At 49.7% G+C, this 27,052-nt stretch overlaps 1 protein-coding gene across 1 annotated transcript; it reads left to right on the forward strand.

Annotated features, from left to right (window-relative positions):
- The first annotated feature begins 281 nt into the window (after window positions 1–281).
- On the forward strand, window positions 282–2,183 carry LOC125541386 (replication protein A 32 kDa subunit B-like). Its single transcript, XM_087539767.1, has 9 exons — window positions 282–509; window positions 592–705; window positions 772–869; window positions 976–1,017; window positions 1,129–1,206; window positions 1,356–1,446; window positions 1,534–1,610; window positions 1,711–1,779; window positions 1,926–2,183. The coding sequence occupies exons 1-9, from the start codon at window positions 393–395 to the stop codon at window positions 2,005–2,007; spliced, it is 768 nt and encodes a 255-aa protein (XP_087395893.1). The 5' UTR covers window positions 282–392; the 3' UTR covers window positions 2,008–2,183.
- Window positions 2,184–27,052: the final 24,869 nt, after the last annotated feature.

Raw genomic sequence — 27,052 nt, forward strand, 5'->3', positions numbered from 1 at the left:
ACGTCACTCGCATGTTGTGCAACACATGTGGTCTGCCATCATACGGCTCATGTGATATGGTCTTGTTGGTTTGAAAAAGTCGTACGTGTGTGTAATGGAGCTGTACTTGTCACACGCCTGTACGTATCAGTCCTGCTGTGGCTTCAGTTTCATGAGATTGGGTTGGTCTTTGAATGCATGTACACAGTTTCACGACCTGCCGTAGTAATGCATGCCCATTTAGGCTGGTGAGCGAGCACTTAAGACGCGTGCGTACAGGCCTGTGCGAGTGTCAGTTGACTCGTCCGACGACGCAATTAAAAGCCATCTGTAAACTTTGTTCGTATAATATGCTCTCACGACCTCCCCGTCGAGCGGTGCAGCCATCATACTAGTTGCGCGCTTACGGAAGTATGAGCCGGGATCCTTCAGGCTTCATGGTGCCGAGCGCGCACGGCGCCGGTGTTGATCCCCTCCTCCGGGCTGAATGGATCCCGGACGGCAACGGAGGCGGCATTACGAGGTGGAAGGTAAGCTTTCATCCATGCCCTCCCCGGCGCTCCGGCCGACGTACATTAAGCTCTTGTGTTTTGACGCCACTTCTCCGCTAAGGACGCACCGCCGGACACCTTGATTCCATGCACCGCGAAGCAGATAAAAGACATGGGCACAGGGATCATTGACGCGTCGAACTATCTCACTGCAACGGGCGTGGAGGTGACTACGGTGAGTATTGAATCCTATATCACCAAAGGTAACTAGACATATGTCTAACTCTTTCGCTAATTGCAGGTCAGGCTGCTAGGAAAAATGGTGAATAAGCAAGTGTCTGATAACTCCGTCTTCTTCACCCTGGCCGACGGGACGGGTTGCGTCAAGGCACGCGTCTGGTGAGTGCGTACAGCAAGAACAGCTTGTCCCCCCTCCCCCGCCCCCACCCAGTTCACCCATGTCTGGCACTTTGTTAGCCTGACCAACATATCTGCCTCTTTTCAGGTCCGAGAACGGCATCGATGTCATGTGTTCAGCGAGCATCAGGTAACCAAAACAGCGAGCGTGATTGTGGGTTAATTCTCTATGGATCCAAAAACATGCAGATTGATTAAGTTTGTGGATGTCATTGTTCGTGCCTTTCTATCAAACCAAAAGTGATGGCGTGTACGTCAAAATAACCGGTCGCTTGCGTGCCGAGCTCGGCGTGCCCGTAGTTGCAGCCTATTCATTGAGGTTAGCATGACTTGTAAGTTGTTATGGTAGTGCTATCATATTGAAACCATGTGTTCGTGATTATTAACCCCGCTTCAGTGTGGTAACAAATTTCAACGATATCACTCATCATTTCCTGGACTGCATCTATGTTCATCTGTGATGTGAAGCGACCATGCTAAACGCGTCGTGCACTCTCTTGCTCTCGTCCCATTTGCCGCATCCGCACCGCTGGCTAGCACTGCACGCCGTGTCCCAGAGGTTGATTAAAATCAGATCAAATCGTGTAGTGTGTGTAGAGTCCAGAGTAGCAGGTTGCTCACCATTCTTTTTTGTGATCCATGCCAGCGTCGTCTGAGTGTGAAGGCCGAGGAAGAAAATCTCACTGATATGATAATGGGATTTCTGGACCAGCCAGGGATCAGGTACGAAATCATCACAAAACGGCACGTGTTAAATCACATAAGAAACAGACATTTTTAGTGTTCTGAATTTTTTTATTTTTTTGCAATGGCTATTTATCAGCGCACTCGAGCATGGAGTTAGTGTGAACCTGGTGGTGGAACGTCTTGGTATACCAGAATCAGAAGCAAGGTGAGTTTAGTCCGGCATGTTATATTGTGTGCTAATTTTATCAGTCACTGCCTAGCTGACAAAACAATAGTAGTTGTGTGCATTCTTATTGTTACTTCTAAAATCACTTGGCAAATGACGACAACCATGCATTCTTATCGATACAGATCGACGCTCGACAAGCTTGCTGATCTCGGATGCGTGTTACAGACAATTGACGATGACCACTTCATATCTTGTGTTGAATAGTATGTCATTCAGTTGTGCTGTCATTCTGAATCGTCGCTTTGAACCAGTTCAAGAAGGCATTGCCCGAATACCTTGTCTTTCTATTAATACATCAGGCATGACCCTACAAATGGACTATGCTTCAGACACGACGGCTTAATTTAGTTTAGATAGAAAAGATACACATCAAGTTCACTCGCCAGCCTCTTTTAGTTCACACGAGGGTTAAGTCTGAGTGCTTGAATGCCGTCAAAAACACTAGTAACTAAGGTGGTGAGGTCAACATCCATACAGCTGTTGAATAAATTCAGTAAAAAAAACTAGCCGATGTTCATGAAAAGTACTGGAACTCTACTCCTTTTGGCACCGATCGAAGGGCTTCGGCAGCTGGATGGGGTTGTCCTTCATACCAAGCACTTCAAACAGCAGGATCATCCTTGTATTGTCAATGTCGCCACCGATCTACAGAAATACCGAGTAAACATGTGTTAACCCCCCTACACCTTTATTATTATCACCTCTCCAATTCCTTACTCACCGAAGACAATTCACGTTGCATTTTAGTCCCCATCCATTGCCTTGCAAAGTGCAAAGCGAATATCCCGCTCGATTCCCTGATTAATACACAAAATGACATATGTTGTCATCCGGTAATCTCAGTGAACAGAGTATTCTGTAAACAAGTATTGTCATCTTACCTCTTGCATACCCAAGGTCCTATGACATTCCTAGGGAACCAGTTGTACCAGCCTGCTGTCTTTGGCTTCCAGCCGTCGAAGTAAGCATCAATGCATTTGATTATGGTAGCCAAAAGCTCGTCCGCCAACTGGCCATGCTCCTCTTGTAGCTCATCCATTGGCTTGTCGCCATTGCTCATCATCGGGTCCAGTATTGTAGTTCGCCTTCTCTGGAAGTCGAAGAAGTATGTCGCCCAGGAGTGGTTGTGATGGATGGGCAGAACAAACTAAAACAGGGCAACAAACCATGTTACAATATATAGATCATCCCTCGTCTTCAAGTAGAATGCTTATAATCGCCAACGGAAAATCTGAAGACATGTACCATCATGCATAGATGAACAATGTGCGCCAACTGGTCGCCCACAAAAAGATCTCTTATATAATCCTCATCGACGTACCCCTCATCCCTGAACACATGATTCTGCACATAGAAAATCGGATACAGAAATGTCAGGGAGCCCCATATCTATCATTACTAATTGATTGCCTGATACGAAGGCACGACACTTCAAAAAAGGAACAACCCTTACCACAAAATCAGGTTCCAGGAAATGACGCCAGCAACTCCATACTTTGCCGCAAAGTCAACGTCAAGCTGCTGAAACCTTCTCATGAATATGTTCATCATCTCGAAGCTGACTACTCCATCGACCACCAGCTCTTTCTGTATTTCAATCGCGGTAAATTCAATGTAGCTTGGCAAGGCAGAGATGATCCAATTGCTGCAAAAAGAAAAAAAAAGCATAATACCTAAATTAAATGCTTTCCCTAAAAATTTAACATAAAAGCAATAAAAAAGGGCTTCAGATTCATGTGGATCATACTTTTTAACTATCTCCCCTGCCAAGCTCATAAATTTCAAATACAGATGGCATATATCTGCCGGCGCGCGTTCTGGCAGTTTGTACTCCATGACGAAAGGGGAACTGGCCAATGGACCTGGAACGACCTTCCTCTTTGGTCTTGGCGCCGACCGAGAGCTTGTCTCGGTCAATGCCACGTTTAGATTAACTGTAGACACAGCAAGCTCCTCGCGGATATCAAGCTCTGCGATCATTATATTTTTGGTCCTGGTTACTGGCGACAGAGAGGGAGTGCTCGCAATTGGGATCAGGCGTGCTTGGCCTGATCTTGGGATGCCGATCGACGGCGCAACCCTGATAGGTGCCATCGGTGTCTCTGCACAAGCCAGCTGATCTGTTCGACGATAAGAAAGGGTTAGCATAATTAGTACCAGGATAATCACAGTCAACACAATATGGAAAAAAATTGTGCTGAAAATTAACACCTTCCGCTCCGATGGCTGCTGTGAACTCCGCTAGTAAAGGCCCACGCCGCACGACATGATTCGTTTGGTTTTTTCTGTCCCCCCTTGGTGATACTGGCCTGCCCGGAACATTGATTGTGTTGTTCTGTGGCGGGTCGTCTATGCGAAGGTCAAACGATGGGCAACCATCGATATCATTGTGTGTGTCCGTCTCATGCTGCACGCCATTGTACGCTTGGTTTAGCCGGTCCCTCATTGGTGGCAATGTCTTGTTTTGTGTATGGACTGACATGGCCTGCGGCGGGGCGTCTTTTTCAAGGTCAAATGATGGGCAGACATTGAAAACGTCATGTGCGTCCACCTCGGTAATACGCAAGTTTCGTCCCCCCTCGGCATCCATTGGCCCTGGCTGTTCACAGTGCACTGGGTAGCTGTCCTCAAGAGCCTGTGAGATGACCAATTCTCTTCCGTCAGATGCATCTATCTCCTCTATGTGTGTGATTGGCTGCGCGGCGGTTGTGCTACATCCGACCCCAATATCTCTTTCGGCCTCCTCTACGAGCTTTCCAAGAGGCGTCCACCCTCTCTCAGAGTCGCTGCCATCCTCCACAGCCTCCACGTTTCTCATTCTTTTCCTGTGAGATGTCTTCTTTATCCTTTTTGGCATCGCTTCCGAACCATTTGGTGATGGCTGAAGCGGCGATGCTCCTCGAGCACCATGTGACATCCTTGGGGTGGGGCTTATCATACATGGAGATGCTGCGTTTTGCTTATCTGAAACATCTGAAAAAAGATTTGTCGTCAGTGAACGAAAATACTGAAACGTAAATATGAAAATTTAACACGATCGGGGGTCGGACCGGGTGAACTTTCTATACCTGTGTCATCATCATCAATGTTTATGATGTCCCTTTTTGATGCATTTGTGTGTTGGTCTGCCGTCGCAAACACACGGGAGATGTCTTCCCTTGATTTCTGAGCTTCGAGGCATAAGCGATGTCTCATCCCTGTGCGGATTTGTGCCCATTCGTTCAAATGCCTGTTGTTCTCCGCATTCATCTCCCTGTCCGATGTCGCCAAAATTTCCTCACAGTTCTGCGTGAATTGAGTCACTTTCTGAATGCACAGAGCTCTCAGCTGCATCACATGTTTGTATGTTCAGTATAGCAATGCACAGAAAGTATACCCACAACCCCTAGGATGCACAGCGTCAATAAACAAAATGGTGATAGTTATGCGTCGTAGACTTACAATGTTATTCGTTTGACGGGGGCTGTAGTTTGCGCGTCCATTCCGTGCATGGATTCTTCCGGCGCCTGCATCGATGTTTCTCCTTTTCGATGGATTCCACTGATAACACACGGAAGTAGGAGCTCGAGGCTTCAGAAAAACATATCAAACAAGCTGGAGTCAGTATGCGTGTTCAAACATTAATCTTTTGTGGACCTAATATATCAACGTGACACCAATATCTAGCACATGTCTTACCAGCAGCTTCCCATACACATGATTAGGAGATCCCTTTTTAGTGTACGAGTCAGCTAGTATAATTTTGTTGATGTCAGTGCTCGTGTACGCCTTCACCCTTGGGAATACATCATGAGGAATGTTGGGAATGCCACCACTTGAAGTGTCTAGATTGTCGATGTAGAACACCTGCCATTTGACATGAATATCAGAGTTAGGATGAAGGACATTCAGGTCACAGGCATTCAGGTCAGAGTTAGGATTGTCGAAAGGACTCCCCACCCACCACCCCCCCACTGACCTGCAGAAAAGGAAGACACCCAGAAATGTTCGGCTTCGATTTCCCTGAGAACAACTCAGATTTCACCCTTGATGCTGATCTTAGCACATCAGCACGCGCGTACCCGGCCCCGTTAAACATATTTATCAAATCTGGCTCATATATAGCTCCCCAGTAGTCTGTCATGAAGTACTCATTCTTCAAATTGGGAGCCAGCACGTACGACACCGCACAAATTACGAAAGCCATCTTGAAGGCCTTGCTCTCAGCCACAGTCATAGGACGGCCATGCTCCATGAGCACCACCTTTGCTACAGAGGCTGGGTTGTGTTCATTCTCTGAAAGGCTGAGTGCCATCCTGATGGTTTGCACAACCTCGTCTGACACGATTGACCCCGACGTCATCACTGATGCTCCTCCGCACGGTATTCCCATGACTGTGGCCACATCTTCATCATAGAATCACGTGTCGCGGCGTAGGCCTGCAATGATGGAGCTAGCTTCCTCATCAACTTTGCTATACACCCATAGCAAAAACTCTCTGTCAGTCCTTGTAAGCTTCGGTATATCAAGTAGCCCTCCAAATCCTATCTCATGCACTAACTTCCTCTTCTCAGGATTCAGTTTGGATATCAAATCTTACAGTTTCAGAACGCTACACCTTGAACCAACCATGGGCTTTTTCCTTTTCCCCTTTCTGTTGTCATCCGAGCCAAATTCAGATGAGCTGTGCGCGACCATGGACGGGATGCAAACCCCCTCACCGTCGTCAGACGAGATGTCATGATGGTCTTCATTCAAGCGCCGGTGCCCGGATGGGCCAACGCCATAGTCCATCCCCCTGTCAGGCCAACCAAAGTCAATAAGAAAAAAAATTGAATGAAGGGGGTTCCCCCCTGCCCCATTATATTAGAATGAAGCAAAGCAGCAGTACAGAACTGAGTTCAAGAAAACTAAAAACCACAGCAACATAATGGTTCCCGGCTTACTAAACCAAATGAGACCAGAAGTTCTCTCAACTACTCAAGTCAATAAGAAATCCACAATCATAATCTCTGCAGCTATCAATTATGGTGTGCGCATGAACAAAGCAGACGTTCAACTATTCTAACAGGCTTGCTGTGCAAGACCGAAGAACTGTGTGTGTACCTGCCTGGAAAACCGAGCCAAACGCCCCGCCGCCCCCGCCCTTGCCCCTCTACCGACGGCGAGGCGCGCAGATCCGATTCCCGCTGTCCCGGAGCCGTAGCGCGTTCGTGCCACCGAGCATCTCACATGAGTAGGTTGTTTCGCTGTGCTTTGCGAATTGAGTGTTGGGCGCGGTGTGAGGGGCGGAAGCGGAAAATGTGCGCGGGTAGCGGCGAGATTGAGGAGGAGGCTGCGCTCTGCGCTGGGTGGGGGTTTAGGACTGGGAGGGCGAAGCGGGCCAGACCCTGTTTGCCACCGCATACGCGTGCCTGGCCACTGTCCCTGTTCACAAGTCTAATCGTATACGAAAACCCCTTCTGCCACCAAAAAATAGAAAAAGAAAATAAATATACTACCGCGCGTTTGGCTCAAATTTTGTACCCAGCTGTGTCCGGAAAATTCACGCGCGCCTTTACGCGACAACGTGTGCGTGATGCGCTCCGCGGACCCCATGATGCAGACAGCCATGTTTTTTATATTGTACTTTGGAATTTTACATTAGGCCTAACAAAAGATTTATTCCGTTCATTACCATAAAAAAGAAAACTTATTCCGTTCATTTCATCCATCCGTTCATTCCATAATTATCAATGTTCCGAGTGTATGATAAGGCAGTTGGCGTCCTCCGTAACCGATATCGGTTCCACGAACAAACGGGTGCACGTGCATCGAGGTTAACTTCGACGGACCCATCACTTATTTTTGGCTGTTCCCATACCAAGGTTACCGGCCCTCCTCCCCCCTAAATCCACCAGCTCCACGGTTGATATCTTCGGTTCCACCTGAGATGGTTTGCCTGGTCGGTTCCGAGTGTGTGATAAGGCGGTTGGCGTCCCTCGTAACTGATATCGGTTCCACGAACAAACGGGTGGCCGTGCATCGAGGTTACCTTCGACGGACCCATCACTGATTTTTGGCGGGTCCCGTACCAGGGTAACCGGTCCTCCTCCCCCTAAATCCATCGGCTCCATGGTTGATATCGTCAGTTCCACCTGAGATGGTTTGCCTCGTCGGTTCCGAGTGTGATAAGGCGGTTCGCGTCCTTCGTAACCGATCGGTTCCACGAACGAACGGGCACACGTGCATCAAGGTTAACTTCGACGGACCCATCACTTATTTTTGGCGCTTCCCGTACCGAGGTTCCGGCCCTCCTCCACCCTAAATCCATCGGCTCCACGGTTGATAACTTCGGTTCCACCTGAGATGGTTTGCCTGGTCGTTTCCGAGGGTGTGACAAGGCGGTTGGCGTCCTCCGTAACTGATATCGGTTCCACGAACAAACGTGTGGCCGTGCATCGAGGTTAACTTTGACGGACCCATCACTGATTTTTGGCGGGTCCCGTACCAGGGTTACCGGTCCTCCTCCCCCCTAAATCCATCGGCTCCATGGTTGATATCGTCAGTTCCACCTGAGATGGTTTGCCTCGCCGGTTCCGAGTGTGTGATAAGGCGGTTCGCGTCCTCCATAACTGATCGGTTCCACGAACGAACGGGCGCACGTGCATCGAGGTTAACTTCGACGGACCCATCACTTATTTTTGGTGGTTCCCGTACCGACGTTACCGGCCCTCCTCCCCCCTAAATCCACCGTCTCCATGGTTGATATCTTCGGTTCCACCTGAGATGGTTTGCCTGGTCGGTTCCGAGTGTGTGATAAGGCGGTTGGCGTCCTCCGTAACCGATATCGGTTCCACGAACAAACGGGTGGCCGTGCATCGAGGTTAACTTTGACGGACCCATCACTGATTTTTGGCGGGTCCCGTACCAGGGTTACCGGACCTCCTCCCCCCCTAAATCCATCGGCTCCATGGTTGATATCGTCAGTTCCACCTGAGATGGTTTGCCTCGTCGGTTCCGAGTGTGTGATAAGGCAGTTCGCGTCCTCCGTAACCGATCGGTTCCACGAACGAACGGGCGCACGTGCACCGAGGTTAACTTCGACGGACCCATCACTTATTTTTGGCTGTTCCCGTACCAGGGTTACCGGCCCTCCTCCCCCCTAAATCCACCGTCTCCACGGTTGATATCTTCGGTTCCACCTGAGATGGTTTGCCTGGTCGGTTCCAAGTCTGTGATAAGGCGGTTGACGTCCTCCCTAACCGATATTGGTTCCACGAACGAATGGGCGCACGTGCATCGAGGTTAACTTCGACGGACCCATCACTGATTTTTGGCGGGTCCCGTACTAGGGTTACCGGACTTCCTCCCCCCTAAATCCTTCGGCTCCATGGTTGATATCGTCAGTTCCACCTGAGATGGTTTGGCTCGTCGGTTCCGAGTGTGTGATAAGGCGGTTCGCGTCCTCCGTAACCGATCGGTTCCACGAACGAACGGGTGCACGTGCATCGAGGTTAACTTCGACGGACCCATCACTTATTTTTGGCGGATCCTGTACCCGGGTTACCGGACCTCCTCCACCCTAAATCCACCGGCTCCACGGTCGATATCGTCAGTTCCACCTGAGATGGTTTGCCTGGTCAGTTCCGAGTGTGTGATAAGGCGGTTCGCGTCCTCCGTAACCAATCGGTTCCACGAACAAACGGGTGGCCGTGCATCGAGGTTAACTTCGACGGACCCATCACTGATTTTTGGCGGGTCCCATACCAGGGTTACCGGCCCTCCTCCCCCCTAAATCCATCGGCTCCATGGTTGATATCGTCAGTTCCACCTGAGATGGTTTGCCTCGTCGGTTCCGAGTGTGTGGTAAGGCGGTTCGCGTCCTCCGTAAACGATCGGTTCCACGAATGAACGGGCGCACGTGCATCGAGGGTAACTTCGACGGACCCATCACTTATTTTTGGCAGTTCCCGTACCGAGGTTACCGGCCCTCCTCCCCCCTAAATCCACCGGCTCCACAGTTGATATCTTCGGTTCCACCTGAGATGGTTTGCCTCGTCGGTTCCGAGTGTGTGATAAGGCGGTTCGTGTCCTCCGTAACCAATCGGTTCCACGAACGAACGGGCGCACGTGCAACGAGGTTAACTTCGACGGACCGATCACTTATTTTTGGCGGTTCCCGTACCGAGGTTACCGGCCCTCCTCCCCCCTAAATCCACCATCTCCACGGTTGATATCTTCGGTTCCACCTTAGATGGTTTGCCTGGTCGGTTTCGAGTGTGTGATAAGGCGGTTGGTGTCCTCCCTAACCGATATCGGTTCCATGAACAAACGGGTGGCCATGCATCGAGGTTAACTTCAACGGACCCATCACTGATTTTTGGCGGGTCTCGTACCAGGGTTACCGGCCCTCCTCCCCCCTAAATCCATCGGCTCCATGGTTGATATCGTCAGTTCCACCTGAGATGGTTTGCCTCGTCGGTTCCGAGTGTGTGATAAGGTGGTTCGCGCCCTCCGTAACCGATCGGTTCCATGAACGAACGGGCGCACGTGCACCGAGGTTAACTTCGATAGACCCATCACGTATTTTTGGCCATTCCCGTTCCAGGGTTACCGGCCCTCTTCCCCCCTAAATCCACCGTCTCCATGGTTGATATCTTCGGTTCCACATGACATGGTTTGCCTGGTCGGTTCCGAGTGTGTGATAAGGCGGTTGGCCTCCTCCCTAACCGATATCGGTTCCATGAACGAACGGGCGCATGTGCATCGAGGTTAACTTTGATGGACCCATCACTGATTTTTGGCGGGTTCCGTACCAGGGTTACCGGACCTCCCCCCCCCTAAATCCATCGGATCCATGGTTGATATCGTCAGTTCCACCTGAGATGGTTTGCCTTGTCGGTTCCGAGTGTGTGATAAGGCGGTTCGCGTCCTCCGTAACCGATCGGTTCCACGACGAACGGGCGCACGTGCATCGAGGTTAACTTCGATGGAACCATCACTGATTTTTGGCGGGTCCCGTACCCGGGTTACCGGACCTCCTCCCCCCTAAATCCACCGGCTCCACGGTTGATATCGCCAGTTCCACCTGAGATGGTTTGCCTGGTCGGTTCCGAGTGTGTGATAAGGCGGTTCGCGTCCTCCGTAACCGATCGGTTCCACGCACAAACGGGTGGCCGTGCATCGAGGTTAACTTCGACGGACCCATCACTGATTTTTGGCGGGTCCCGTACCAGCGTTACCGGCCCTCCTCCCCCCTAAATCCATCGGCTCCATGGTTGATATCGTCAGTTCCACCTGAGATGGTTTGCCTCGTTGGTTCCGAGTGTGTGATAAGGCGGTTCGCGTCCTCCGTAACTGATCGGTTCGACGAACGAACGGGCACACGTGCACCGAGGTTAACTTCGACGGACCCATCACTTATTTTTGGCTGTTCCCATACCAGGGTTACCGGCCCTCCTCCCCCCTAAATCCACCGTCTCCACGGTTGATATCTTCGGTTCCACCTGACATGGTTTGCCTGGTCGGTTCCAAGTGTGTGATAAGGCGGTTGGCGTCCTCCCTAAACGATATCGGTTCCACGAACGAACGGGCGCACATGCATCGAGGTTAACTTCGACGGACCCATCACTGATTTTTGGCGGGTCCCGTACCAGGGTTACCGGACCTCCACCCCCCTAAATCCATCGGCTCCATGGTTGATATCGTCAGTTCCACCTGAGATGGTTTGCCTCGTCGGTTCCGAGTATGTGATAAGGCGGTTCGCGTCCTCCGTAACCGATATCGGTTCCACGAACAAACGGGTGGCCGTGAATCGAGGTTAACTTCGACGAACCCATCACTGATTTTTGGCGGGTCCCGTACCAGGGTTACCGGCCCTCCTCCCCCCTAAATCCATCGGCTCCATGGTTGATATCGTCAGTTCCACCTGAGATGGTTTGCCTCGTCGGTTCCGAGTGTGTGATAAGGCGGTTCGCGTCCTCCGTAAGTGATCGGTTCCACGAACGAATGGGCGCACGTGCACCGAGGTTAACTTCGACGGACCCATCACTTATTTTTAGCTGTTCCCATACCAGGGTTACCGGCCCTCCTCCCCCCTAAATCCACCGTCTTCACGGTTGATATCTTCGGTTCCACCTGACATGGTTTGCCTGGTCGGTTCCGAGTGTGTGATAAGGCAGTTAGCGTCCTCCCTAACCGATATCGGTTCCACGAACGAATGGGCGCATGTGCATCGAGGTTAACTTCGACGGACCCATCACTGATTTTTGGCGGGTCCCGTACCAGGGTTACCGGACCTCCTCCCCCCTAAATCCATCGGCTCCATGGTTGATATCATTAGTTCCACCTGAGATGGTTTGCCTCGTCGGTTCCGAGTATGTGATAAGGCGGTTCGCGTCCTCCGTAACCGATCGGTTCCACGAACGAATGGGCGCACGTGCATCGAGGTTAACTTCGACGGACCCATCACTGATTTTTGGTGGGTCCCGTACCCGGGTTATCGGACCTCCTCCCCCCTAAATCCACCGGCTCCATGGTTGATTTCGTCAGTTCCACCTGAGATGGTTTGCCTGGTCGGTTCCGAGTGTGTGATAAGGCGGTTTGCGTCCTCCGTAACCGATCGGTTCCACGAACAAACGGGTGGCCGTGCATCAAGGTTAACTTCGACGGACCCATCACTGATTTTTGGCGGGTCCCGTACCAGTGTTACCGGCCCTCCTCCCCCCTAAATCCATCGGCTCCATGGTTGATATCATCAGTTCCACCTGAGATGGTTTGCCTCGTCGGTTCTGAGTGCGTGATAAGGCGGTTCGCGTCCTCCGTAACCGATCGGTTCCACGAACGAACGGGCGCACGTGCATTGAGGTTAACTTCGACGGACCCATCACTTATTTTTGGCGGTTCCCGTACCGAGGTTACCGGCCCCCCTCCCCCCTAAATCCACCGGCCCCATGGTTGATATCTTCGGTTCCACCTGAGATGGTTTGCCTGGTCGGTTCCGAGTGTGTGATAAGGCAGTTGGCGTCCTCCGTAACCGATATCGATTCCACGAACAAACGGGTGGCCGTGCATCGAGGTTAACTTCGACGGACCCATCACTGATTTTTGGCGGGTCCCGTACCAGGGTTACCGGCCCTCCTCCCCCCTAAATCCATCGGCTCCATGGTTGATATCGTCAGTTCCAGCTGAGATGGTTTCCCTCGTCGGTTCCGAGTGTGTGATAAGGCGGTTCGCGCCCTCCATAACCGATCGGTTCCACGAACGAATGGGCGCACGTGCATTGAGGTTAACTTCGACGGACCCATCACTTTTTTTTGGCGGTTCCCGTACCGAGGTTACCGGCCCTCCTCCCCCCAAAATCCACCGGCTCCACGGTTGATATCTTCGGTTCCTCCTGAGATGGTTTGCCTGGTCGGTTCCGAGTGTGTGATAAGGCAGTTGGCGTCCTCCGTAACCGATATCGGTTCCACGAACAAACGGGTGGCCGTGCATCGAGGTTAACTTCAACGGACCCATCACTGATTTTTGGCGGGTCCCGTACCAGGGTTACCGGCCCTCCTCCCCCCTAAATCCATCGGCTCCATGGTTGATATCTTCAGTTCCACCTGAGATGGTTTGCCTCGTCGGTTCTGAGTGTGTGATAATTCGGTTCGCGTCCTCCGTAACCGATCGGTTCCACGAACGAACGGGCGCACGTGCATCGAGGTTAACTTCGACGGACCCATCACTTATTTTTGGCGGTTCCCGTACCGAGGTTACCGGCCCTCCTCCCCCCTAAATCCACCGGCTCCACGGTTGATATCTTCGGTTCCACCTGAGATGGTTTGCCTGGTCGGTTCCGAGTGTGTGATAAGGCGGTTGGCGTCCTCCGTAACCGATATCGGTTCCACGAACAAACGGGTGGCCGTGCATCGAGGTTAACTTTGACGGACCCATCACTGTTTTTTGGCACGTCCCGTACCGAGGTTACCGACCCTCCTCCCCCTTAAATCCACCGGCTCCATGGTTGATATCGTCGGTTTCCACTTGAGATGGTTTGCCTCGTTGGGTCCGAGTGTGTGATAAGGCGGTTCGCGTCCTCCATAACCGATTGGTTCTATCATTGATTGTGTGATAAAGTGGTTAGCGTCCTTGGTAACTAATACCGGTTCCACGAACAAAAGGGTGCCCCTACTTCGAAGTTAACTTCGACGGCCCCATCATTGATTCTCGGTGTTTCCGTGTCACGGTTACTAGTCCCCTCCCCTCAAAAATCAGTTGGCTCCGTCGCTTGTCTCGTCTGTTCCACCTGAGATAGTTTGCCTCGTGTGTTCCGAGTGTGTGATAATGCGGTTCGCGTCCTCCGTAACCGATATCGGTTCCACGAATGAAAAGGGTGCCCGTGCTTCGAAGTTAACTCTGACGGGCCCATCATCGATTTTTGGCGGTTCCCGATCCGCGATTACCAGTCCCCCTCTCCTATAAATCCATCGGTTCCATCATTGGTCTTGTCGGATCCACTCCCAGCATCAACCGGTTCCGGTTCTTCACGAGGTATTTCCTCAGTTCCGAGTGTGTGATAAATCGGTTATTCAGACGACTTTTACGGCCCCATAAAATGGAATCGACTAGGCTTAAATGCCATCTTTCACGCAAAATGTTGTCGCGCGCATTCGCCGCAACGGTAATGTGTACGCTTGGCGCGGATGGCTGCCTGTCGCGCGCTAGAGGGGACGAAAACGCTCAAAAGAAAATCTTTTTTCTGGGCAAGCTTGTGAGTTGTGACGACATGGATTGATACCCCACTGGTTATAAAAAGGCTGCAAGACTTTTTCATGGACTCGTCCACTCCACACACAAAGCCACAGCACAGGCTCTCTAGAGAGCGCGCAGGCCATCTCACTGCTCACAATGTCATCCGGTAGCCATGGCAGCTCTGCCTCTTCTCGTTTCCGGAGCGGAGGTACCTCTCCCATCCCGTATCGCGTGCACCCCATGGACTACGAACCTTCCGTTAACTGCTACTGCGGCCGAAAGGCACCGCTCCTGACCTCTTGGACCGACGCCAATCCCGGCCGGAGGTACCTGTGCTGTTCACGGGCGACGGTAAGTGAGATCTGACTCTTATAGCCATGACTTTATCTTCTGTGCGTATTCTTGATATGATAATATTGTGTGATATGGCAGCAGGGATGCGGGTTCTGGCGCTGGTTTGACCCGAGGGCTAGCCCCTACCTTAGACAGCTACTCCTCGATCTGCGAAGCAAGATCGTTCGCATGGAGGGCGAGAACGCACTACTGCACATGTCTCTGGAGCAAGCCCTGTGCAAAGCAAGGCGCCGACAGAGCTTCAGCTCGCGGCTCGTTGCGTTTCTACTGATGGTAATTCTGTTCTTCATCTGCGTCTCGGCTTGGTCTAGTGTACCGTCTGCTTGATCTTTGCATCTGTGATGTCGATGGTCATAAGTTATGTAGGTCCTAAGGCGAGTAATCAAGGCTGTGAAAACACCCAAAAAAATGTATCTGGAAGCTGTGTCGTGGTGGGCGCGTTACTAATGAGAGGGAAACTTGTATTAGACTCTGTGTGAGTGTTGTATGGTGCAAATCGTGTCCATTAAGACTGGAGTGTGCCGGCTGTTCCATTATGCTGTTAGTATAAATAATCATCAAGTTGTTTTCCATGGTATCTCGATCAAAAGCGCGGTAGCTCTGCTAAGTGTCATCAGACTGTACAAGGTGTAAGCGCTGACCTGCGCGTTCTGTTGTGCTGCGGCCTATGATGGACAACCGACAGCTCGTGATCACCGTATCCATCTTGGCAAGCTCTCAGTTATACTTTCGGAGCGTGCGAGCGTTTTTCGGCAAACTGTGGGCGCGCAGTGTATGACGTGACCGTGAGGTCCGTTGCCACACAAAAAAAACACATACTGTATTCGCTGTGTACGCTCATGTCGTCGAGAGACTTGCCGCACGCAAGAACGCGACGCGTGCCATGAGGAGCAAGATGGTGACGGGTGCGGCCATCATGGTCTGGCTGGCTACATGGGCGGGTCTTCTCTTTTTGATCAACTCGCTCACGGCGCTTGTGTGTAACCCATCGGTGTTGAAGTTGTAACACCCTCGATACGACTATAGCTCCCACGTGTCGAGGCACGACTTAGAGACATAATCGCATTGAAGGCATATGTCGCAAGTGAGGTAATCTTCACACAACCCATGTAATACATAAGGAAAAGAGATACATAGTTGCCTTACAATCGCCACTTCACACAATTACATGAATAAACATTACATCAATCAAATACACTCATGGTCCGACTACGGAACCAAAATAAAAGAAGAACCCCAAATGCGACACGGTCCCCGATCGACCCCAACTGGGCTCCACTACTGATCAACTAGAACGAAACAACATAAAGAACACGATCTTCATCGAGCTCCTCCTGAGCTTGGTTGCGTCATCTGCACGGACTCATCGGCACCTGCAAACTGGTTTTGGAAGTATCTGTGAGCCACAGGGACTCAGCAATCTCGCACCCTCGCGATCAAGACTATTTAAGCTTATGGGTAAGGTAAAAGGTATGAGGTGGAGCTGCAGCAAGCGACTAGCATATATGGTGGCTAACATACGCAAATGAGAGCGAGAAGAGAAGGCAAAGCACGGTCGAGAAACTATGATCAAGAAGTGATCCTAAAACAACCTACGTCAAGCATAACTCCAACAACCGTGTTCACTTCCCAGACTCCGCCGGAAAGAGACCATCATGGTTACACACGCAGTTGATTCATTTTAATTAAGGTTAAGTTTAGGTTTTCTACAACCGGACGTTAACAAATTCCCATCTGCCCATAACCGCGGGCACGGCTTTCGAAAGTTCAAATCCCTGCAGGGGTGTCCCAACTTAGCCCATCACAAGCTCTCACGGTCAACGAAGGAATAGACCTCCACCCGAGACATTCCGATCAGACTCGGTATCCCGGTACAACAAGACATTTTGACAGGGTAAAACTAAACCAGCAACACCGCCCGAATGTGCCGACAAATCCCGATAGGAGCTGCACATATCTCTTTCTCAGGGCACACTCAGATGAGCCAGACGTCGGGTAAGCCAGCCCAGAGTTGCCCCTGGTAGCCTCGGACATCGCTTAGTTGGACCAACACTCAGAGGAGCACTGACCCGGGGGGGGGGGTAAAATAAAGATGACCCTTGGGCTGGCCGACCCAAGGGAAAGAAAAAGGCTAGGTGGCGAATGGTAAAACCAATGTTGGGCATTGCTGGAAGAGCTTTACTTAAGGCGAACTGTCAAGGGGTTCCCATAATAGCCCAACCGCGTAAGGGACGCAAAATCCAGGAACATAACACCGATATGACGGAAACTAGGGCGGCAAGAGTGGAACAAAACACCAGGCATAAGGCCGAGCCTTCCATCCTTTACCAAGTATATAGATGCATTAAGATAACATAGCAATATAATGATATCCCAACAAGTAAATAAAAGATGTTCCAACAAGAAACGGCCTCCGATCTTCACCTGTAACTAGCAACGCTATAAGAGGGGCTGAGCAAAGCGGTAACATAGCCAATCAACTGTTTGCTAGGACAATGGTGGGTTAGAGGTTTGACATGGCAATTTGGGAGGCCGACAAGCAAATGGTAGGCATCGTAGCAATGGCATAGCAAAAGAGCGAGCAAACTAGCATAGCAAAGATAGTAGTGATTTCGAGGGTATGATCATCTTGCCTGAAATCCCGCAAGGAAGAAGAACGAGTCCATGAAGAAGATAAACAGACGTAGACGAACGGGTCCTCACAAACGCGACGTTATCGGAATCAACCTGAAGAAACAACACCGGAAAGAAGCAAACAATCATGGTAAACAACCACCACATAAACATGGCATGATGCACAATCAAGTATGATGCATGTCCGGTTTAATGAAGCATGGCATGGCGAGGTGCACAAGCAAACCTACAACTTAAATGGGGCTCAATATGCATCGGGATGCATATTGACAAAACACAACATCAATTATTTAGTTCTCTCTCGTTTATGTACCCAACAATATTAAATGTTGTTAAACATGGCAAGAGAGTGAAGCAAAGCAAAACTACCTATCTAGTCAAGTTTAAATGAGGCCGAGAACAACAAACAACAAATTCCGGTAAATCCCCATATGCATATTTTAGATTAGGTCCTGTTCTGCCCTAAACACAATTTTAGGGTTGTTAAACATGCAAAGTAAGGCCACCATGATAAACTAGGCAAAATTCTACCCCAATTACATATAAATTTTATTAAATTCAGAGTTACGGTTATCTAGTTATGAATTAAATCATTTTAGCATGGCATAGGAGCAATTTTAAACAAACATCATTTTAAACATTTTAAACATAGATGAAAGTTGGATATTATTAATCTACACAAAATTCTGAGCAAGTTTTATATATAAAACATTTTAATCTGATGCACGGTTAGTGAGTTATTAAATGCATGAACTAGAGGGACTTTTCTACAAAACTAGCAATCTCTGGATAAATCGTTAAATGCAGATCTGGAAAAAAATTGGCTATGGGCCGAACTGCACATGGATCCATAGGGCAAACAGGAGAGGGGGGCGGTTCACCCATGGGCTCGGCCCAGGAAGGAGGGGGAGGCAGGCCGACGCGGGGGCGGCGCGCTGGGCCGGACTCGGGCGCTGGGCCTGGGAGGCCAACGCGGCCGACACGCTGGAGCTGGCCTGGTGCGGAGGCTGGGCCGGGCCCACGAGGCGCAGGGCGTCCTCCTCCTCGATCCCGCCTGGATCGAGGGAGGCAGGGGGGCGGCGGCGGCGCCAGGAAACTCCGGCGAGGGCGCAGCAACGGCGGGGGCCGGAGAGTGATGGGGAACGCCGGGGACGGCGCGGGGGCTGCCGGATCTGGCCAGAGGTGGCCGGATCCAGGCGATGGCGACGTGGAGATGGCGGATGCGGTGGCTGGCGATGGCGGATGCGGCGACCGGCGATGAAGGCAGCGAGGCGGCGAGAGGAGGCGGGCGGTGGCGCTGGGCGGCGATGGTCGTCGGCGGGGAGGCGCTAGGCGACGGGCGAAGAGGCGGCTGGCGATGGAATTCTGCGGTGGCGGCGCGGAGCCTCGGGCCCGGGAGGGCCGGATCTGGGCTGCTCCGGGCCCCGACGAAGTGGGGCGGCGCGGGCGCTAACATGGCGCGCTGCGGTTGGTCGAGCGGAGCGGTGGAGCTGAGGTGGCGGGCTCCTATTGGTGGGAGTGAGGTGGCCGGCGAGATGGACACGTCCGGCGCGGCATGGACGCGTCCAGCGGCGCGAGGGGAGGAGAAGCTAGGGTTTCATCCGCGAATTGATCCGAAATTTCGGGGAGGGGTGCTCTTTTATGGGTAGAGGGAGCTAGGAGAGTCCAAATGAGGTGCGGTTTTCGGCCACGCGATCATGATCGAACGACCGAGATGATGGAGCAGAGTTAGGTGGGGTTTGGGCCAAATTGGAGAGGTGTTGGGTTGCAACACACACGAGGCCTTCTCGGTCCCTCGGTTAACCGTTGGAGTATCAAACGAAGTCCAAATGGTACGAAACTTGACAGGCGGTCTACAGGTAGTAAACCAAGGCCGCTTGGTAAGTCTCGGTCCAATCCGGAAATGTTTAATCCCCACACACAAAAGAAAGCTCGAAATGACCACCGAAGGAGAACGAAGCGCCGAAATGCAAAACGGACAACGGGGAAAATTCTCGGATGCATGAGACGAACACGTATGCAAATGAAATGCGCATGATGACATGATATGCAATGCATGACACGCAAGCAATGACAAGGCAACAACAGCGAATAACTGAACGACACCTGGCACATCGGTCTCGGGGCGTTACAACACTCCACCACTACGAGAGGATCTTGTCCCGAGATCTAGAATGGCACCGGAGGGAAAACAAAAGAGAAAGAGAAGCGGTAAAACTAAGTTGCTTCTTTGACAAACGAGTGAAACCAAAGAACCTTGAAAAGGTTAAGCCATTTCGAGAAAAGAATACAACAGAGATAAATGAAGTTGAAAGCACTCCTTTAGCAAAGAGGAAACAAGGAAGAAACAACTTCGGACATCACTCCGATTAAAAGGAAAGGAATTGAATAAGAACTTGGAAGGAGGGCACGACACTCTGGTTAAATGGATAAGCACGAAAGAACATGATCCTCACAATTCGAGATGATGAGAGAAAAGAGAAACATCACAATGCCTCCGGAACAAAAGTAAGAATGGAATGGAGTGAACGAAGGGAAACAAGGTCTTGAGGGAGCACGCTGACACCAAAAGCTAGAACGGAATTGTTGGAAAAAACCAACAACGAAAAGGATAAACTTGATATGGTCTTATGGAATACATCTCAAATTATGAGGTGACAACCCGCCACTCACGTGAAAAGAATTGGATTGGTATCAACAAGGAGACGAGAAACTTATTCGCCGGGAGGATAAATGAAAACTTGGATCATATATTATCACCATTAATAGCATTACTCCTTAGGGGAAAGCTTTAGGTGAAATATAACCCAAGATAACTCCAACAAAGAGATTAATGGATTTAAAATACCCCATTCTTAACAACCTGTGAATCATGAAACATGAACTCAAATTATCAAGAATGGCATAATACCACCTCCAAAGATACGGTAGACAGAAATGCACTCTGGATAACAAGATGAAGAAAGCTTTAGCTCGTTTGAAAAGAATCTCGATGAACACTTCGAGAAAGAATTTAATCCTTGATGAACCACCCTGTAGAACCTCCATGAAGAACTCCGTTAAACAAAAGAATGATTAAACGGAAAGAAAGGGTAGTTGAAAACACAAGGTGGAACCTTGTAATGATTTAGAAAGATCTCCGTGAAGATATAATTGCGAGAACTTTGGACTCCGGAAAAGAAAGATGAACAAAAGAAATCAAGAATTTGATTAGCCTCCAGAATAGGGAATTAATCATTTGGATGAAACAAGAATAAGAATTACATTATGCTTATCCATCACCAATTTAAATTGATGACAATCAACGGATTTGGCACACTACTCATTCTCGTAGAAAGGATTAAGAGAGATATCGCATAACTCGAGAAAATCTTCAACGAACCACCGGTAGGATTGAAAAGAACGAAAGAATTGATATGACAAGAAAGAAGAAAATCTTGAACGAACCATCGTAAGAAATGAAAATGAACGAAGAGAAGATAAAGAAACACCGGAAAGAATTATAAAATGAACAAAGATGCTTGAGAGGATTTAGATACATGAGAACAAAGAGCTCACGAGCCGATTGAAGATTACTTGAATGAAGCACCGGTAAAATTAGGAGAACGAGAGCTGAAGCTGAAATGGATAATCTTCGATGATGGGCTCCGGATAACAGACTGAGAAGACTCTTGAATTACTCCGGATAGGTGAAAAAGAATTCTCACGATCAAAACAATTACGAGAGGATGGCAACACGCTAGAATCACGAATCTTGAAGAGAATGGAGCAAGATTAAAGAGAAACTCTTCTTCGGTCTTCAAAAGATGCGAATGACACCGAGAAACACCACCAAGAATTATTGAGGCACACCGGAAGAATCAAAAGCGAAGAGGTTGAGCCAACTATGAAAAGAATTTGAAAGATCTTGGAGAAAAGTATTTGATTGATGATAACGCATCCTTACGTCAAACTTGGAGAAGAATTTAGGATAGCTCCGGGAAAATTAGAAGAGTCAGGTAAGATCCTGGGAAAAGACCTGTGGGTTAGGGCCCACTCAAAATAAGCACCGTTGAAAAGATTTAAAAGAGAGAAAGCACCGGTTCAATAAAATGACTTAAATAGATAACAACCTCGAAAGATCTTGAACGAACGCAGAGTGGAAGCACAAATCTTCGAGATATCTTGAGCACTCCAGAAAAAATGAATCGGGAGGAGTGGATGATTAAGAGGTGCACTGGCGTAAGAAAAGCATTGGACAAAAAGAAAAGACAATGCTCAATACCAAAGTTTGAATTGAAACCACCGGAGAAGATAAAGAAACGAAGAATGATGAGCTAGAAGCTCCGTTAGTATCTTCATGAGAAACACCGGATACGAATATTGATAGAAGAGAATGGAGAGACTTCACAAGAATAAAAGGATACTTGATTTAAGAAATTTGAGTCCTTAAAGAAAAACAAGGGAGGGAGGGCGGGAAAAACAAAGGCAACTTGGAGACGGATGAAACAAACACCGTTGAGAAAAATGATAATTGATCTTGCTGATGTTGAAATGATCGGATCCACTTGAAGAGAAAACACGCCGGTTGGAAAAAGAATTGACATGACCATCTCGATGATCAAGAAGGATTGGTATCCACATAGAAATATGAGAGCACCACTTAGGAAAGGTATGGAATCAACATTTGACTTCGAAGCAACTCGAATACCACAACTCAAAACAAAACAAAGGATTGGCTTACAGAATAAGCCGAAACAAACATATGATAGAGATTTCGTCCGAAGTTTTTGTGGTGGGGCCTACACGGGCTCGATCGTACAACGCCATCATGTACAAGGCAGTGCACATGACATACGAAGCGTCCCCGAGTCGGCATAGCCAAGGACTCTTTAAGACACAACGAGACCACTGCAAAACCGACCGTGAATAGGCGGACCACTAGACGTCGAACCCCAATTTCATATCACATATCCGTCGGAAATATATCCTAAGAGCTACTTGAATTCCCACCTATGAAACTCCCGAAATTTTCTGGTTATGCAATCAGGTGTTGGGGATGCAGGGGAAGCATAATATCTCACCCAAATCTAGCAAATCCTACATCCAGCTGTATCCATCCTTCAACACATAACCAAGAAACCTTCGGAAATCATCTACCTCAACCTTCGAAAAGCATCCGTTATACAAGTTATGGCGATACTCCCGAACTCCCGCCCCAGTACTGGGTGGCGTCGAGGTTATCTCACCAACGAACTGCATAAAAGAGATTTTCGATGTTGGCGTACTAAACTCAGGTATTCCAGAACTGCAACGATAAAATTATGACGACAACACCTCAGAGCTCAACTCCCCGGGACACTTCCACTAAACCCCTGACAGGAGGCACCAAGACAATGTTCTCATCATAAAACCATCGGAACGATTCCAAGATACCCGCGTGATCCTAAAATTTTTTTTAGTGAAATTTGAGAAAAGAAGAGTCAAAACTCTACGTCAGGATGCCTTACCAGAGCGATGAGGAGACTGGGAAGTAAAAAGAATTCCTAACTCTCCGATATATAATTCCTAGAAGACTCAAAACATTTTTCTAGACACAACTCGACCGCTAAAAACGATCAAGCAATGGGGCTCCTAAGGTCGGGAAGGCTCTGATACCAACTTGTAACACCCTCGATGCGACTATAGCTCCCACGTGTCGAGGCACGACTTAGAGACATAATCGCATTGAAGGCATATGTCGCAAGTGAGGTAATCTTCACACAACCCATGTAATACATAAGGGAAAGAGATACATAGTTGGCTTACAATCGCCACTTCACACAATTACATGAATAAACATTACATCAATCAAATACACTCATGGTCCGACTACGGAACCAAAATAAAAGAAGAACCCCAAATGCGACACGGTCCCCGATCGACCCCAACTGGGCTCCACTACTGATCAACTAGAACGAAACAACATAAAGAACATGATCTTCATCGAGCTCCTCCTGAGCTTGGTTGCGTCATCTGCACGGACTCATCGGCACCTGCAAACTGGTTTTGGAAGTATCTGTGAGCCACAGGGACTCAGCAATCTCGCACCCTCGCGATCAAGACTATTTAAGCTTATGGGTAAGGTAAAAGGTATGAGGTGGAGCTGCAGCAAGCGACTAGCATATATGGTGGCTAACATACGCAAATGAGAGCGAGAAGAGAAGGCAAAGCACGGTCGAGAAACTATGATCAATAAGTGATCCTAAAACAACCTACGTCAAGCATAACTCCAACAACCGTGTTCACTTCCCGGACTCCGCCGGAAAGAGACCATCACGGTTACACACGCAATTGATTCATTTTAATTAAGGTTAAGTTTAGGTTTTCTACAACCGGACGTTAACAAATTCCCATCTGCCCATAACCGCGGGCACGGCTTTCGAAAGTTCAAATCCCTGCAGGGGTGTCCCAACTTAGCCCATCACAAGCTCTCACGGTCAACGAAGGAATAGACCTCCACCCGAGACATTCCGATCAAACTCGGTATCCCGGTACAACAAGACATTTCGACAGGGTAAAACTAAACCAGCAACACCGCCCGAATGTGCCGACAAATCCCGACAGGAGCTGCACATATCTCTTTCTCAGGGCACACTCAAATGAGCCAGACGTCGGGTAAGCCAGCCCAGAGTTGCCCCTGGTAGCCTCGGACATCGCTCAGTTGGACCAACACTCAGAGGAGCACTGACCCGGGGGGGGGGGGTAAAATAAAGATGACCCTTGGGCTGGCCGACCCAAGGGAAAGAAAAAGGCTAGGTGGCGAATGGTAAAACCAATGTTGGGCATTGCTGGAAGAGCTTTACTTAAGGCGAACTGTCAAGGGGTTCCCATAATAGCCCAACCGCGTAAGGGACGCAAAATCCGGGAACATAACACCGATATGATGGAAACTAGGGCGGCAAGAGTGGAACAAAACACCAGGCATATGGCCGAGCCTTCCACCCTTTACCAAGTATATAGATGCATTAAGATAACATAGCAATATAATGATATCCCAACAAGTAAATAAAAGATGTTCCAACAAGGAACGGCCTCCGATCTTCGCCTGCAACTAGCAACGCTATAAGAGGGGCTGAGCAAAGCGGTAACATAGCCAATCAACGGTTTGCTAGGACAATGGTGGGTTAGAGGTTTGACATGGCAATTTGGGAGGCCGACAAACAAATGGTAGGCATCGTAGCAATGGCATAGCAAAAGAGCGAGCAAACTAGCATAGCAAAGATAGTAGTGATTTCGAGGGTATGATCATCTTGCCTGAAATCCCGCAAGGAAGAAGAACGAGTCCATGAAGAAAATAAACGGACGTAGACGAACGGGTCCTCACAAACGCGACGTTATCGGAATCACCCCAAAGAAACAACACCGGAAAGAAGCAAACAATCGTGCTAAACAACCACCACATAAACATGGCATGATGCACAATCAAGTTTGATGCATGTCCGGTTTAATGAAGCATGGCATGGCGAGGTGCACAAGCAAACCTACAACTTAAATGGGGCTCAATATGCATCGGGATGCATATTGACAAAACACCACATCAATTATTTAGTTCTCTCTCGTTTATGTACCCAACAATATTAAATGTTGTTAAACATGGCAAGAGAGTGAAGCAAAGCAAAACTACCTATCTAGTCAAGTTTAAATGAGGCCGGGAACAACAAACAACAAATTCCGGTAAATCCCCATATGCATATTTTAGATTAGGTCCTGTTCTGCCCTAAACACAATTTTAGGGTTGTTAAACATGCAAAGTAAGGCTACCATGATAAACTAGGAAAAATTCTACCCCAATTACATATAAAGTTTATTAAATTCGGAGTTACGGTTATTTAGTTATGAATTAAATCATTTTAGCATGGCATAGGAGCAATTTTAAACAAACATCATTTTAAACATTTTAAACATAGATGAAAGTTGGATATTATTAATCTACACAAAATTCTGAGCAAGTTTCATATATAAAACATTTTAATCCGATGCACGGTTAGTGAGTTATTAAATGCATGAACTAGAGGGACTTTTCTGCAAAACTGGCAATCTCTGGATAAATCGTTAAATCGCAGATCTGGAAAAAAAATTGGCTATGGGCCGAAACTGCACATGGATCCATAGGGCAAACAGGAGAGGGGGGCGGCTCACCCATGGGCTTGGCCCAGGAAGGAGGGGGAGGCAGGCCGACGCGGGGGCGGCGCGCTGGGCCGGACTCGGGCGCTGGGCCTGGGAGGCCAAGGCGGCCGATGCGCTGGAGCTGGCCTGGTGCGGGGGCTGGGCCGGGCCCACGAGGCGCAGGGCGTCCTCCTCCTCGATCCCGCCTGGATCGAGGGAGGCAGGGGGCGGCGGCGGCGCCAGGAAACTCCGGCGAGGGCGCAGCAACGGCGGGGGCCGGAGAGTGATGGGGAACGCCGGGGACGGCGCGGGGGCTGCCGGATCTGGCCGGAGGTGGCCAGATCCGGGCGATGGCGACGTGGAGATGGCGGATGCGGTGGCTGGCGATGGCGGACGCGGCGACCGGCGATGGAGGCAGCGAGGCGGCGAGTGGAGGCGGGCGGTGGCGCTGGGCGGCGATGGTCGTCGGCGTGGAGGCGCTAGGCGACGGGCGAAGAGGCGGCTGGCGATGGAATTTTGCGGTGGCGGCGCGGAGCCTCGGGCCCGGGAGGGCCGGATCTGGGCTGCTCCGGGCCCCGACGAAGTGGGGCGGCGCGGGCGCTGACATGGCGCGCTGCGGTTGGTCGAGCGGAGCGGTGGAGCTGAGGTGGCGGGCTCCTATTGGTGGGAGTGAGGTGGCCGGCGAGATGGATACGTCCGGCGCGGCGTGGACGCGTCCGGCGGCGCGAGGGGAGGAGAAGCTAGGGATTCATCCGCGAATTGATCCGAAATTTCGGGGAGGGGTGCTTTTTTATAGGTAGAGGGAGCTAGGAGAGTCCAAATGAGGTGCGGTTTTCGGCCACGCGATCGTGATCGAACGACCGAGATGATGGAGCAGAGTTAGGTGGGTTTTGGGCCAAATTGGAGAGGTGTTGGGCTGCAACACACACGAGGCCTTCTCGGTCCCTCGGTTAACCGTTGGAGTATCAAACGAAGTCCAAATGGTACGAAACTTGACAGGCGGTCTACCGGTAGTAAACCAAGGCCGCTTGGCAAGTCTCGGTCCAATCCGGAAATGTTTAGTCCCCACACACAAAAGAAAGCTTGAAATGACCACCGGAGGAGAACGAAGCGCTGGAATGCAAAACGGACAACGGGGAAAATTCTCGGATGCATGAGACAAATACGTATGCAAATGAAATGCGCATGATGACATGATATGCAATGCATGACATGCAAGCAATGACAAGGCAACAACAACGAATAACTGAACAACACCTGGTACATCGGTCTCGGGGCGTTACAGAAGTCCAGTTGTGTCTAGGTCGTGGCTTCGTCGGTTTATCCAAGCCACATGTATCGGTCGTTGTTAATTCTGTCGAGTGTGTCCATGGCATTTGTATCACCGTTTCGTTCCTGCATCTTACCCATCTTTTTTTACAATTTTTTTATTCAAAT

The sequence above is a fragment of the Triticum urartu genome, chromosome 2A, assembly GCF_056163025.1.
Source record: "Triticum urartu cultivar PI428250 chromosome 2A, HENAU_Tu73, whole genome shotgun sequence".
Lineage (NCBI taxonomy): Eukaryota > Viridiplantae > Streptophyta > Magnoliopsida > Poales > Poaceae > Triticum > Triticum urartu.